This window comes from Rhododendron vialii, chromosome 5a, assembly GCF_030253575.1.
Source record: "Rhododendron vialii isolate Sample 1 chromosome 5a, ASM3025357v1".
NCBI classification, from domain to species: Eukaryota; Viridiplantae; Streptophyta; class Magnoliopsida; order Ericales; family Ericaceae; genus Rhododendron; species Rhododendron vialii.
In genome coordinates, this window is record NC_080561.1 from 1,919,975 (window position 1) to 1,935,015 (window position 15,041).

Here is a 15,041-nt window from a genome sequence, read left to right on the forward strand (position 1 = left end):
AACTAAAAAGTCCACCGAAGTGCCTTAAAACTAACCAGTCCCTCCTACAAATTAATTTTAGATCATATTTTTTTTGCTCGGCAATTTTAGATCATATTGGAGTGTTATTAGAGAAAGAGCTCTGGTCAAAAGCAGAGAAATAAAAAAAAAAAAAGCTCAAAAAAGCGTGCCACTCACTAAGCAATCTTCCAATCTTGATGATGATGAAAGTATTAGAGGGCGATTATACTCTTGCCCCTATCACATACAATTACCTGGAAAAAGAAAAAATGAATTAACATAAAAAAACGATTGTAAAACGATGGGCTGCAAATGCATAGCAGTAATGCGAAACCAAAGTGATTTTGAAAGGTTAAACCCCAGAAGCCACTATTTCCTAGCACAACGCTTCAGATCTTAGAACCCCAACAAAAGATGAGAAAAAAACTAATTTTCTACCGTGATCGAGTGCTTGTCCGTGAGTCTTAAAAATGAAATTGATTGCCAAAGTTGGAAAAGATGGTTATGAAATAGTCGGTTACAAAAAGGTCACCCAAAGCTAATAATGATGGGTAACTTCAGTTTTGGAAATGGTTTTCCAAGAGCCCAAAAAATCCCTTCGGTGAAGGAGCAGAAGAAGTTTAGCTTTACTGCTACTTAAGTTGATCTCAGACAAAGAGGCACTGAGGGTGTCCATAGAACAAAAAAAAAAGAAGGACACGGTTCTTCTATTCAAAGCAAAAAATCAATGAAGGTTGCACATGCATTGCCCTGTTGAAATGAGAAGTCTCTGTATGCCGCCTTCTTATTCAACTTCAACAAAGCAACAATTTCTAATTATTCAACAAAGCAACAAAACAACAATTTCATCCATGTAGCACAATCCTAAATCGAACACAGGAATTTCATTAAACATTTCTCACAGGCATTTCATCAAACACTTTGTACACACACAAACTCAGGGCATGTGGTGAGAGTGTCGGAGATGCGGTCCCTTGTACTTTTAGCCCAATCCCTTATCTAATCTGGCCAATCCAACAACCCTTACTGATTTTCATATCGAAAATTGCTTCCGAAATCGGTGAATTTGGTGTTGTTTGTTCAAACTTTTTTTATGTTTGAATCTTGCCGACTTCTTACACATGCAAATTGGTATATGTATGATGCATAGAATGGGTGAACCCATGGCTTGCTGCAACTGAGTACAACTTGTGGAGGAAAAGAAACAGTAGAAATTTTCTCCGTAAAAGGAAGACTGCCAATGTCTGTATACCACAGTGGAACTTGATGTCAGAGACTGCATTCTATCTTGCAAGGGGGTTCCTAGAAGTGATAATAGGTTGATTTGCATGGATTACATGTCTTTTCGAGAGAGATACCTCGTGGTGGTGCACTAGTGGTGGGAGTGGCTAGGGTCGGTGTGGGAGTAAGAGAGGGACGATCGAGAGAGTGAGGGAGGGGAGAGGAGGAGAAGAAGAGAGGAGGCGTTTGGGGGCTAAGGTTTCGTAGGAAGGGAAGCAATGGAAGGGGAGAAACCGTAGTGAGAGGCGTCTAACTGAGAGAGAGAGAGAGAGAGAGAGAGAGAGAGAGAGGATTATTATTATTATTTTTAAATATCTGGAACGTAATTTGAAACGTGAAAGGGAGAGACATGGTAGTTGTGTAATTTAAGTTAAAATTATGGACACTTAATCGGAAATAGAAGGATGCATCACGACCCTTGGATCAAATGAATCTCAGCAATTGAATGTGTTTTATTAGATAGATAAATTGATGTATCTTTAATACACCTACAAACAAAAGGGTCAATGTGTGTGCTTGTTATTATACAGGACTTGATCCTTCTTTCACTCTGTCGTCTTACTTCAATCTCTCTCTCTCTCCCTCCATTGAACCTTCTCTTCCTCCCACTAATTTCCTCGAAACCCATGCCTTTTTTCCCTCACATAGCCTCGCCTTCCTCTTTATAACTCCCACACCTTTTCTCAGAACCAGCATGCAGACCCCGTGTTAAGGATCTTATAAATGAATGGTCAAGGTTCATTTTTCTGGACTGAGTTTCAGCCGACACTTTTAATTGTGATTAACCATTGTGGGCATCATAAAGTTTTTTTTTTGTTTGTTTCCGCAATGAAAGACTTTGAGAATGTTTAATCCCTCTTCCAGTCGGAAAATACTACTGTATCGAAAACCAACCCAAAAATGAAAGCCTCCTCTCTTCCAGATCTCAACCGCGAAACCACCTCCTTCCCCAATTTCTTCACCTTCATCCAATACCCTGCAGACCACCACCACCACGACACCGCCCTTCAAATAGATACAGCTGCGACACCGAAGCCTCCGAAACGTCGCCGTACAAAGACATCCTCTCCCCGTTCGATGAAATGAAAGTATCCTCTCTTCCAAATCTCAACCGCGAAACCACCTCCTTCCCCAATTTCTTCACCTTCATCCAAGACCCTGCAGACCACCACCACCACGACACCGCCCTTCAAATAGATGAGCACAGCTGCGACACCGAAGCCTCCGAAACGTCGCCGTACGAAGGCATCCTCTCCCCGTTCGACTCGTTCGATAAAGTGAACGAGATCAGACTTTTCGCTGGGACGAGTTCCGTTGGGTTGATCCGTCGTGGATCGGTCCAAAACCAACATAACACGAGTTCCGTCGGGTCAAATCAGTTTAGCGGCGGCGGCGGCAGCGCAACCAGTGGTAATGTAGGACCAAACCCTGCCCAGCTGCGGTGGTGGGACCAGTGCAGCCACCCGGATTTTCCAGAGTCAGAATTCCGACGCGCTTTCAAGATGAGAAAGTCCACGTTCGAGTTCATATGCAGCGAGCTCGACCCGGTCATCAACAACAAGGACTACACCATGCTCCGGTTAGCCATACCGCCGGAAATAATACTGGTCCGCCAGTGCGTCGCCGTGTGCATCTGGTGGTTGGCCACCGGGGAGCCCCTGCGCCTGGTCTCCCAGAAATTCGGGCTAGGCATCTCCACGTGCCGTGAACTCGTGCTAGAAGTTTGTGGGGCAATTAGGAGTGTTTTGATGAGCAAGTTTTTGAACTGGCCTGATGAGGAGAAAATGACGAAGGTAAAGAGGGAATTTGAGCTGATTTCCGGAATTCCAAACGTGGGTGGATCCATCTATACTACGCACGTGCCTATTATTGAGCCGGAGGTGAACGCACCGGCTTATTTCAATAAGAGGCACACGGAGAGGAACCAGAAGATGTCAATCACGGTACAAGGCGTTGTTGATTCGAGGGGGGTGTTTACTGACGTTTGTATCGGGTGGCCGGGGTCTATGAGTGATGACAAGATTTTGGAGAATTCGGTGCTTTCGCAGCGGGCGAGTCGCGGGCTTTTGAAGGATGTTTGGATTGTGGGGAATTCTGGGTACCCATTAATGGATTGGCTGTTGGTTCCTTGCACACATAAGCATTTGTCGTGTCATCAACACGTGTTTAACGAGAAAGTTGGGAAGGTTCAGAAAGGGGCGAAAAAGGCGTTTTCGCGGTTGAAAGGGAGGTGGAGTTGCTTGCAGAAGCTGACCGAGGTGCAGCTCCAGGACTTGCCTGCGGTTGTTGGTGCTGCTTGTGTGTTGCACAACATTTGTGAGATGAGGAATGAGGCAATGGATCCGGCGAAAACGAGTTTCCATCTCTTTGATGATGAGATTGTGCCGGAGGATGCTGTGAGGTCTGTTGACGCGATGCGTGCTAGGGATCAGATTGCTCACCATTTGTTCCATAATTTGTCTGTCACCGATCGTCTTTTGCGGAACTACTAGTGGTTTTTGTTGGGCCCACCCCATTTGATTGCCTCATGGAACTTGACGCTTTTTTTTTTTTTTTCATTTGTTAATCCTAATAATAATATGTGTGTCATGTGTTTGGACAGACTTTGTGCTTGGTGTTAAGAAAGTATAGTCTATGACGGAGTGTGTGCTGTGATAGAGGGATAGCGTAAGGCTGTAACAAAGAGATAGTAAGAGAAAGTTGGACACACAAAACCAGTCCCAGTTAATTACCAGAGAAAGTTGCTGGCAAATATATGCAGAACAAATCAACACTTTGAAGTTCAAACCCCACTTGTAGAGGGCTGGACTGGAGAGGGCTTTGGGCTCGGCAAATGGGCTTTAGCTACGTACGACCCATACACTGCGTACTTGGACAAAACCAGGTCACGATTGAGCTGATACACTATTTATGGGCTGGAGGCCTGGAACTCGTGAGCCCAATCCCCATGGAAGTGCGGTTTCAAAACCTGGCGGTTAAACCAAACCAGTTTTATACCGGGCTTGATTTCAATACGGGCTCTGCATTTGAGGTTACTTATATCAGAATTGGACGTATAATCGTACTTGGCTATGTTTGGATCCTATATTTCTCAGGTGGAAGAAAGGGAAAGGAATATTATGGAAAAAGAAAGGCGAAAGACTCGTGTTCCGTCGTTGGACACATGAAAAGAGAATTCTAATATATATTTGGAAAATAGATCAGTTTTTTTTGGGGTTAGTTTTCCCTAAGATAAATCCAGTGTATTAGTACTAACTAGATCCTTTTCGCAAATCTGAGATTTTGACAGAGTCTTATCATAGATGGGTGCATTGGCGGAGCTATGTTGGGGCTCGGGGTGGCCCCGGACGCCCTCCGAGCTCTCGAGTTTTAAAATTTTATTTTGTATATACCTGATTTTGATAATTATTCGTGTATAGATACATATAATCTTAATAATTTTGATTTGATTTGATAAAAAACGGTTATTTTTCATTCTCATTTCTCAATCTATTGAAGTTGCCTAAGCAAAAAAATAAAATAATTGGTATATTTTAACTTTATTAGGCTATAATTATTTCAATGTACAAATGTAATTTATTAAAAAAAATTTACGATATAATAATTATACGTTCTGATAAAAAATAATATATGTTTATTAATTCAGCGCCCTGGGTTGCAAATTCTGGCTCTGCTACTACCACTAGATGGGTGTCATCCCAAGTTGTCCTTGGAGCCAAAAAAAAAAAACTACCTACTTGATTGCTTGCTTCCTTTATAGAATTACGTAAGATAGTAAAGTATATATTATTATATTAACTTACGCCTTTGATGTTTACACTGGGTTTAATTGTTTATAAAGGAATTTAATATTTGTGAGTTTTTTGTCCCAAAAGGATCAAATTAAAATATTTTATTGGTTTAGTACCATTTTTCGATTGAAGTGTAAAAGTACGCGAAGACCAACACCGTATTAAACAAACAAGGAAAAATCTAAAATCAGTCCACTGGGCTGACAATAAGAAGTATGAATGTGTATTGAAAAGTGTAAAAAAAAATATAAAAATATGTGTTTTTCTTATTCTCTTGTGTGCTTATTGTCAACCCACTGGACTGACAATAGAAAGACCGAACAAACAATAGTATCAGGCATTATTGCTCTTTAGCATCATCTCCAACTTCATCAGATTATTAATTATAATATCATATTTTCCTCAAAAGGAAAATCTCCACCTATATTCAGTCCCTAAAAATACAAGTACGTACAGAGATGGGAACTAACCCAAATGATGAAAAGCCAATATTAGAAGTTTTGATTGGTAGCTTCAGATAAAGACGGTAGTTTTGATTGGTAGCTTCAGTACAAAAGGGATGACTTTAGGGGTGGGGACTAAATTGACACAAATTTTAAATGTTGCGGACGAAATTAATCACTTACTAATATTTTAGAGACCAAAAAAGTAAATAAACTTTTGCAATAGGATGGTATTTTGAGCGATACGGAATACAATGCTGAGTGCCCCACTCTATTGCCGGTACGGTATTTTAATTTGGTCTCATGTGCGGAGAATTTGATTTCGTGAAGGTTTTTGTTAACGGGGAAACAAAGAAAAGAAAATATGATATAACTAATGCTTATCTTTTTTCTTTTTTTTTTTTTATTACACAAGTTACTTGAAAAATTAAGAAGACATTTAATATTTTATGGGTCTCATATTGCTTGGTCATGTATGGAGATTTCGATGAGGATAAATATTTTTTTCCAAAATATAATATTGAACAAGTAATATGAGACGGAAGAGTATACGTGGAGGGGTATATGTTTTCCCAAACATTCATTTTGAACTGGTGGTGGCTATTTATCTCCACAACAGCCAACAACAGGTGAATACCACTAAGCTGCTATATATTAAGACATGTTTGGTGGAGATTAATAGCTATTACGCTTTAGATGTGTCCTTCATCATGAAAGTCAATAGCTAATCAATTTTGCACCTTATCCATTGTTTCTTTTGGAAAGAAAAATTCAAAGCTGAAACCCTACTCGTACAAAAATAGCAAGGGACCATTTTATTAGGGACACATGTTTGAACACTGATGGGATTTGTTTGAGCTTTCTTGGGAAAACACCTTTTTTAGCTTCACAAAACATAGTATGTTCATTAATTGATGAAAAGCGACACGCTCTCTCCCTCCCTCCCTCTCTCTATCCACATGGGGTAGCTCAAGTCAAGTGGCAACAGAATGAGTAGTAAACCCAAAAATTCTGAGTTTGAAACTTACCAATTTAATTAATGCTCTTTCCAACAAACCGTACGATATCTGTAGTTCAAATCAAGGTGATAGAGGGCACACAATTGTCTAACTTTTTTTCAAAGTTCATTCAGTCTGTAGGATCATAAATCTTGAATAAAAATTTAAAAGATTAAATCATTTAATTCTGATTGAGTTGATTTTTTTATGTAATCACCCAAACAATTAGTTTAAACTTATTAAACGGCAAGGATTATTTGCATGAGATCCCAAAGTGAGTCCCACACAACCGTTTATACGGAAGACGATGTTGTTAACAATACGGGGAATCTCAACTGGTGGTTTGTTTCTAAAGGAGAGATTGCCTTAACATGCCCAAAATGGCACAGTTTTGTGTAGCTGCAAATTGTAGCCATTTTCAGGCGCTGCAGGGACTCAGGGTCCGAAGTCAATTTTGAAAGGGGATGGTGGCTGCAAAATTGGCTACAGGAACAAGGGGTTGGCCAAGTGATCTTGACCTGTGAGATTTAGCTGTTTATTTCATTTTAAGGTTTCAGGTTTGACTCTCCTTATCAATAATTCTTAGGACATCTCCACGCGTAAGCGTGTGAAACGGTTATGAGAAATGCTGTAGGAAATAGTTCAAGATACGCGAAAATTGGCCCGAGATACCTTACATTACCCTTCATATCCTTGCTTCAACCAAGAATGGTGATTCATAAACACATACAATTTGACTTGTGCCTATTATTTTGAACCCACTTTTGACAATTCTAATCCAGTTTCACTTCAATTCAGTTCATTTACGGTACATCTCTATACTTTGTAAATGGCGATATTCGTATATGTGAACACCCAAAGTTATTACGTATCATTTAGATAAGGTCCAAAAACCTTTCAAATCAAAAACTTTTAATGTGAATTTTAGGGGAACCCCTTTTTTGGTACTGAAAGTCTAAATTTGCAATCGGAACTCCATATTCATCGTTTTCCTCTCAGTATGGACAACCATAGCGATGAGTGATGACTGATGAGTGGTGAACACTTCCTAGGGAATAGTAGAAGGTAATCTTGTCATCATTTCTTAAAAATATATATTCCTCTTTTCAGTGCATATATTATTAATTTATTTGTACAAAATTGGCGGTTACGCTTTTAAGTTGAAAAGTTTAGGGAGTGTAAAAAAGTAGAGGGGCTTAAAAATGATTGAAGCGCATGGAATGGAATGAAAATAAAAATTCAGGAAAGTATTCAGACAACTTTGACTTTACCTCCTTGTAAGATTCGATCTTATCATATCAAGTATTAATAACAGGGATGATACGACCACCGCCATCTCTGACCGCGTGGGCCATCGCATGTCATGTCATGTGGGGTCTATTTCAAACTTTAAAGAAATACAGAAAATATTTATAAATTTTAAATTAATTATTTATGGAGCTCCGTAAAAAATCAGCTTGAACAAATATCGATAGATATGTTTTCTGAATTCGTAGATGCGAAACTGTTAAATAATTATTTTCAAATTTATGGGTATTTTTCTATATTTTTGTGGGGTTCGGAGTGGGTCTGACATGGGGTGACGCACAACCAAACCTCAATAAAAATGTGTTTCACTAACTAAAATAAATATTTATTTTTAAATTAAAGATAATGTATTATGAGAAAATGACATTTTTGCTAAAACAAAAAAATAATTATTTAAATAATAAAAATTTTAACGGGACGGGATCCATATTTTTCACAAGGAGGATACAATATAGTACTCCTATGTGCCGATTCATTAAAGAATAGAGATGAGTGTTCAAATTTACTACTCCTATTGAACAATAATTTGATTGCGTTGTTTCTAAAAAAAAAAAAAAAAAAATTCATTGCCCATGCTTCAGAGTTAAGACACTCAACTTAGGAGGAAGCTCCCCATCCAGTATTGAAGCATCTTGTCCAGTTTGGGTTTTCTAAAGGCCCCTCTTGACAAAAAAAAAAAATGATTGAAATCGTTCATTTTGTAAAGTTCATCGAATATAATATTTACGCCAAATACTATCTATATCCAACAATAATATTGAAGTGAACAAATCAGATTTGGGCATAGAAAAATGGAGAGCATATTCAAACATCTTTTGTTCTCTCTCTCTCTCTCTCTATATATTGAACAAGATAATTTTTAGCTTGGACATTTTACTCGGCGAGCTCCATAAATTGAACGATGCCAATAATATTTGTAAGTCAAAAAAGGGCCTGAAATTGCCTGAACTTGACCAGACTGGACTGCTTCAAAACTGGATGGGAACTCGGCCAACTTTTTTTTATCAACCTCTCCCAAGTCCCAACTTCAACTCTCTCACACACACACACTCTCTCTCTCTCTCTCTCCCTCTCCCCCTCCTCCTTGCTTCACTCCCTCCCTTCTTCAATTCCCATCTCCCTCTAAAGCCTCTCTCTCTCTCCATGGACCCAGAAATCGCAGCCCTAAGACGCCTCTCCGAAAACTTCGACTCGGCTCTCAGCTCGGACTTCGCCGACGCCGTGATCGCCGTCGCCTGCGGCCGAGAAATCCCAATCCACCGCTGCATTCTGTCGGCGCGGAGTCCGTTTTTCAAAAACATATTCTCAGGCACAGAGGGGGGGCTAAAAGTGGAACTGAAGGATTTGGCGAGGGATTTCGAGGTGAGCTTTCACGCTTTGGTTACTGTCTTGGTGTTCCTGTACAGCGGGAGAGTGAGGTCTTTGCGTCCGGACGGTGTCTGCGTTTGCGTCGACGACGAGTGCGAGCACGTCGCGTGCCGGCCCGCCGTGGATTTCGCGGTGGAGGTGCTCTACGCTTCTTTCGTTTTCGAGATACCGGAATTGGTTGCTCTTTATCAGGTATATATATATATTGGCCCCTGTTTATTAGCTTGTTTGAGTGGCGGAGCCAGGATTCAAGTTCGGGGGTGTCGAATATTGAATCGATCACCCCTTGATAATAACAAACTATGTTTAACATTCGCAAAGGTATATGTGTTCTAATGTCAGAGTTTCACTGTGAATTATTTTGGAGATTTAAGGCTAAAATGTACAATAGAAGATAAGATGAGAGTGAAGAGAAAGATGAAAGAGAGCTAGATGCAAGCAGTGTTCTAAAAGTTGCTAGGCACTAGTCGGGCGGAAGAGGGACAACTAGTCAGCCAACCAGCTACCTAGGCCGCCGACTTTATCTATGCGTTGGACCATGCATGCCTAGTGCCTAGGGGCCGACGCTTAGACCGATTTTTAGAACAAAGGATACAAGCAGTCAATTACTATTTTCTTTTTTGAGAACCGGGGGCCACCCCGCCCCCCTCTTTACCTCTGCCCCTGAATTTAACCTTGCTTGTTTCATTTTCCAATAGATTGTAACTGTTCTGTTGGTTGATAGGCTATTTTGATCATTGTATAATCTCGTAGTTCCTGTTAATTAGCTTGAAAAGCAATTTATAAGACCAGCCTTCACTCGAATTTGTCTTAGTTTGAGTATAAATTCTAGTACAAGCTTCATTTGGTATTAAGCACTTCAATGGGCAAGGCAAGCCAAGATCTAATCAGTAATACGAGTAAAAGCTTCATTGATTCCAAGAGTGGTAAATTAGACCACAGGCAAGCCTTGAAAATTTTGAGTGATGAAAAGAGTCTCACGAGTTGGGAAAAGAAAATGAGTAAAACTCGAGTTGATGTGATTTGAGAGATGGACTAGAGAAGGATATGGGAGATCTGTTGCAACTCACATTTAACTTTTCAGTCAAAATTTACGCGAGGACTGGAGATGTTGACCATCTTTTTTTCACCCAATTAATGTCCACTATGTAAATCTCATCCAATTGAGGATAATCATATACTGCTTTGTGACAAGCTGTTTTACCATTATTGTCCTGTAGTTGCTTATCGTTCCTTAGTGTGCAAGGTCTACTGAGCTCGAGAATGTCTGTATATGGTTGTGTGCACAATATACAGACAAAGAGAAAGCGAAGATAAATTATTGTTGTGCTGTTTCAAGTTAACAATAATTTAAACACGACTGAAGCCATGTACTGTAGCTTATGGCGCAGAACTATTAAAGAGTAATCTGGAATTTTGAAGTGATTGCTGGATTAATTGATGAAGGTAATATAAATCATTGAGATACATCATACATTTGAATTTACGTACTCATATGGCGTTAGACCTACACATAACAAACACGTGGAAGATTTACACATGACGCCAAACAAATTGATCGCACAGCAGAAAGATACCATATAGCTTAAGATACACTAATCCATGGCATTTGGGCTCTATTGGCATTTACGTATGGATCTTATCATTATTGATACAATTTTGAGAATCCTAATTACTATGCTTAAATCAGATGAGTTTGTGTTACTCATCTGTAGATGTTTTCTCAACATTTACATTTTATTAATGAATCTGCATAAGATGGATGTATTTGTATATGTGTGGTGATATACCTGGTTGTTCTATCTATGTTGCAATGACGATGATGTGACAACTGTTGTCTTCCATTTATCTGAAACCATCATATAATGAAGCAGATTGGCACAAGAATCAGTTTGAGAAATCCAACTGCATCTAAATAGAGATATCAGCTTCTATTAGAGAGTGAACACTGTCACTCATTTCTTTTCTGAACTCATTGTTCGTTTCCTTGCAGGGGCACCTATTTGATATTCTTGACAAGATTGCAGCAGATGACATTTTGGTGGTTCTTTCTCTGGCAAATATTTGTGGTAAGGAATGTGATGGACTGCTTACCAGATGCGTTGAGAATATAGTCAGGTCCGATGTTGATATCGTAACTCTTGATAAAACCTTGCCCGGTCATATTGTCAACCGAATTGTTGAATCCCGCAAGGAACTTGGCTTCCATGGTCCTGAAAGCAGCAGTTTCCCTGATAAGCATGTGAAAAGACTACACAGGGCTCTGGATTCTCATGATGTAGAATTAGTCAGAATGCTTATAAAAGAGGAGCATACCAGCATAGATGATGCATGTGCCCTTCACTATGCTGTGGCATATTGTGATGCAAAGATCATAGCGGGGATTCTTGACCTTGCAATTGCTGATGTTAACCACACAAGCCCAAGGGGTTACACAGTGCTTCACATTGCTGCTATGCGAAAAGAACCTAAGATTATAGTGTCTCTTCTAACAAAGGGAGCCCAACCAGCTGCTCTCACATCAGATGGTAGAAAAGCACTTACGATTTCAAAGAGGCTCACAAGGGCTGCGGATTACTACAAGTCTACTGAGCGAGGAAAAGCATCTCCCAAGGATCGGCTGTGCATAGAGATATTGGAGCTAGCAGAAAGCAGAGATCCATTATTAGGAGAAGCTTCTGCTTCTCTTGCTAAGGCAGAAGATTATCTGCGAATGAAGGCGTTGTACCTTGAAGGTAGAGGTAAGTTATTCTTATCTCTTAAGTATTTCTCTTCTGTTTCTATGGTAGAGTCATGTTAACTTTACCATTATTTTCTATATCAGCACATTCTTCCTTCTACTACGGGAAGCTCCTAGCCATTTCATTTCCATTTTCTGCACTATATCTGCCACATTGCAAACTTACTATGTTCTTTACCATTTTGATCTAGGAAGCACCGAGACTTGTGAAATTTTGGAAAGAAAATCACGTTTGTTGTTCCTTTTAGAAACACTAAGATCTTACTATGTAGTCCACTGTCCAGCTCCACAAAGCACACAGTAAGATGTTACAGGACAATGGGCTGCCTAGTAAGATCTTACTGAAAGGAAAATGGTTCTTCGGAATTTTACATCCAAAGGGGTTCTGTTTCGAAGATCCCGGAAAGACATTCCAAAAATGAGAACTTCAAGTTGTAGTTTGTGTGTATTCCTTTCCTTCTCCCAGTGGAGTGAAGGGGTTTAGAAATAACTTAGGAACTGTTAAAAGAAATTGGGGAGCAATTCATCAGGCTAATTGGAATAGTCCATCTTTTGTGCTATCATGAGATCAAGCAGATTGAAAACTTCTCTTGATGTAGAATCACATGGTAGTTTTGAATTTCTTGAGCATCATGATATACTTGTTTCTGGTTAAACATGATATACTTGTTTCTGGTTAAACCAGATAATCATCAGCCAGCTTACTGTGAAAATTGATTTATTAAGAATTGATTGATTATTCTCAGTTGCTTTAGCAAAAGTTCTCTTTCCAACGGAAGCAAATGTGGCAATGGATGTTGCTCAAGTGGATGGCACTTCTGAACATCTCAATAGGATAAGGGCACTCGCCAAAACTGGTATGGATACTTCTGTGTGTGTGTGCGTGGACAGAATTGTTATTCTATATCTTAATACTGAATGTACAATCAGTTTTTCTTTAGGGGGGATAAGACATGTACTTGTATCGCACTCGAATAAGGGGTGAAGATTATAGAGCTCAGTTGGAGAAGTTTGATGTCCAATTGTGCAGTTCTATTTTAGAATTCTAGAGAATATTTCTCCAGTAATTTGACTTTATGGATGCTCTGACAAGTAAGGGAAAAGTTACAGGCACTGACTCTGATCAAAATTTTATCAAACAAGAACAAAATGTGTGGGTCTCGCGCACCCGATATGTGGTGTTTGGAACACTTGGGTGGAGACTTTAGTGTTCCCGGAAAACCTGCTCATATTTTGATAGTACCAAGACACATTTTCTACCAAGCTCCAGTGTTGATTTCTCCTGCGTTATAACCAACTTCATTTAGATATGAAGTCTTATGGGACCTGAAGAAAAAGAAATCTCTTAGATTTTGTTTTGGAATAGTATGTTTGTCAGATTCTCATGATCGTTCAGAATAATTTGTTTTGATGCCAAAAAAAAAAACCCCATTTCCATACGATATAGTGCTTTTGGAGTTATCGACCATTACAACACACGACACACTGGTGTAACCACATTGTGATTTATCATTCGTAACATTTTGGAATTTAAAGTGCCTTTGTTTGTGTTTTAATATGAGCAGTGGAACTAGGGAAGCTCTTCTTCCCTCGTTGTTCAGAAGTGATCAACGACATAGTGGATGACGATGATTTGTCAGAACTATTATGCTTACAAAACGGACCTCGAGAAGAGCGCCAATTGAAGAAGCGACGATTCATGGAAATCCAAGAAGCTTTTTCTAAGGCATTCCACGAGGATAAAGAGGAGTTGGACAACAAGTCTATCAACATATCTTCTTCATCGAGAGATTCAAGACCCGTAAGAGGGGTTGGGAGGCCTAACGGTAAACTCCCTCTCAAGTGATAATAGGGATCTCGACCCTGTAGAATCCTTTTAAAAATCTAGACCATTGATTCTATATATGGACGTCACATATGCACACTACAAGTCCCCGGATCCCTCCAAATGGTAGATACCTCTGGTTGATTGAGATGCAGAAATGCATCTTATTCATTGTACATATTTTGATGTTCACATCAATTTCTATCCTCTGTTGTATTAGGAAATGATTGTGCAACACTACTAGCGTACATAATTTTATTTTTGGGTGATCTTATAGATAAGGTTAGAAAGTAAAAAGTACCGCATCCGTCCCCAAATAAATGTCCAGTATTTTATTGTCCCTTATTAAATGTTCATTCTAAAAAGTTAATAGATAAAAGTGTGTACAATTATTATTTTGTCCTTTTGAAGTTGATGGGTAAAGAGTACCCAAGGAGAAAGTGAGAATATTTTTGGAAAGTGAAAGTAAAGGTTAATATAAAATGTGTAATGATGATGTCTCTTTATTAATTTAGAATTACGAAATTGGACACTTAAAAAAAGACAGAGAAAATAAATGTTTAATGAAATAGTAAAAATAGTTGATTCAATTGCATTTGTCGAAAAGGCCTCACAATTAAACAACCACTTCTACATTTAAATTGTATCCCAAAAACAAATTAGCACGTAAGCAACCAACTTCATACTAGGCGCCCGTTTTTGAAAATTGATTCAATAATAAGCTATTTTAGACCGTCATCGTCTCAAACTCTATATCAATACGTGGTGTGCGCTCTTTAAAACAACTCCTCATTATCTTCCATACCCCCTGAAGCCCATCATCCTCCATTCTACATTAGATGGTTAAAAAATATATAATCTAAGATAGGTCACAATGGGTACAACCACCACACATACATACACACACAAAAAACTTCGTAAGAAATTAATTCTAAAGACAAAAACTTTGACCAAAGGCTTTTAATACAGAAGTGCTAAGACCACCACACGCCGTGTGGAACCTACTTTGAGTCTCCAATTTTTTTTTTATAAATTTTAAAATTATTATTTTTGGAACCATGTAAAAAATCAACTCTAATATATATTAGTAGGTATATTTTCTGAATTTGCAAGGACAAAATTAATTATTTTAAAATTTATGAATATTTTTTATATTTTTTGGAACCCAAAGTGGTCCACACGGCGTGGTGCCATGGGGAAAAATGCGGTGGTGATAGACTTTGTGCTTTTAATAAGTGGTGGATCTGTTGACAATTGACAAAGAGGTTTGATTCCATGTAAAAAGCT

General features: G+C 39.0%; 2 protein-coding genes across 2 annotated transcripts; both read left to right on the forward strand.

Annotated features, from left to right (window-relative positions):
• The first annotated feature begins 2,004 nt into the window (after positions 1-2,004).
• LOC131326845 (protein ALP1-like) lies at positions 2,005-4,047 on the forward strand. The gene is made up of 2 exons (XM_058359735.1): positions 2,005-2,017; positions 2,146-4,047. The coding sequence occupies exons 1-2, from the start codon at positions 2,005-2,007 to the stop codon at positions 3,771-3,773; spliced, it is 1,641 nt and encodes a 546-aa protein (XP_058215718.1). The 3' UTR covers positions 3,774-4,047.
• A 2,930-nt stretch (positions 4,048-6,977) lies between these two features.
• On the forward strand, positions 6,978-14,075 carry LOC131326846 (BTB/POZ domain and ankyrin repeat-containing protein NPR1-like). The gene is made up of 5 exons (XM_058359736.1): positions 6,978-7,033; positions 8,850-9,381; positions 11,183-11,930; positions 12,676-12,786; positions 13,495-14,075. Exons 1-5 carry the CDS (start codon positions 6,978-6,980, stop codon positions 13,773-13,775), a joined length of 1,728 nt encoding a protein of 575 aa, XP_058215719.1. The 3' UTR covers positions 13,776-14,075.
• The last annotated feature ends 966 nt before the right edge of the window (positions 14,076-15,041 follow it).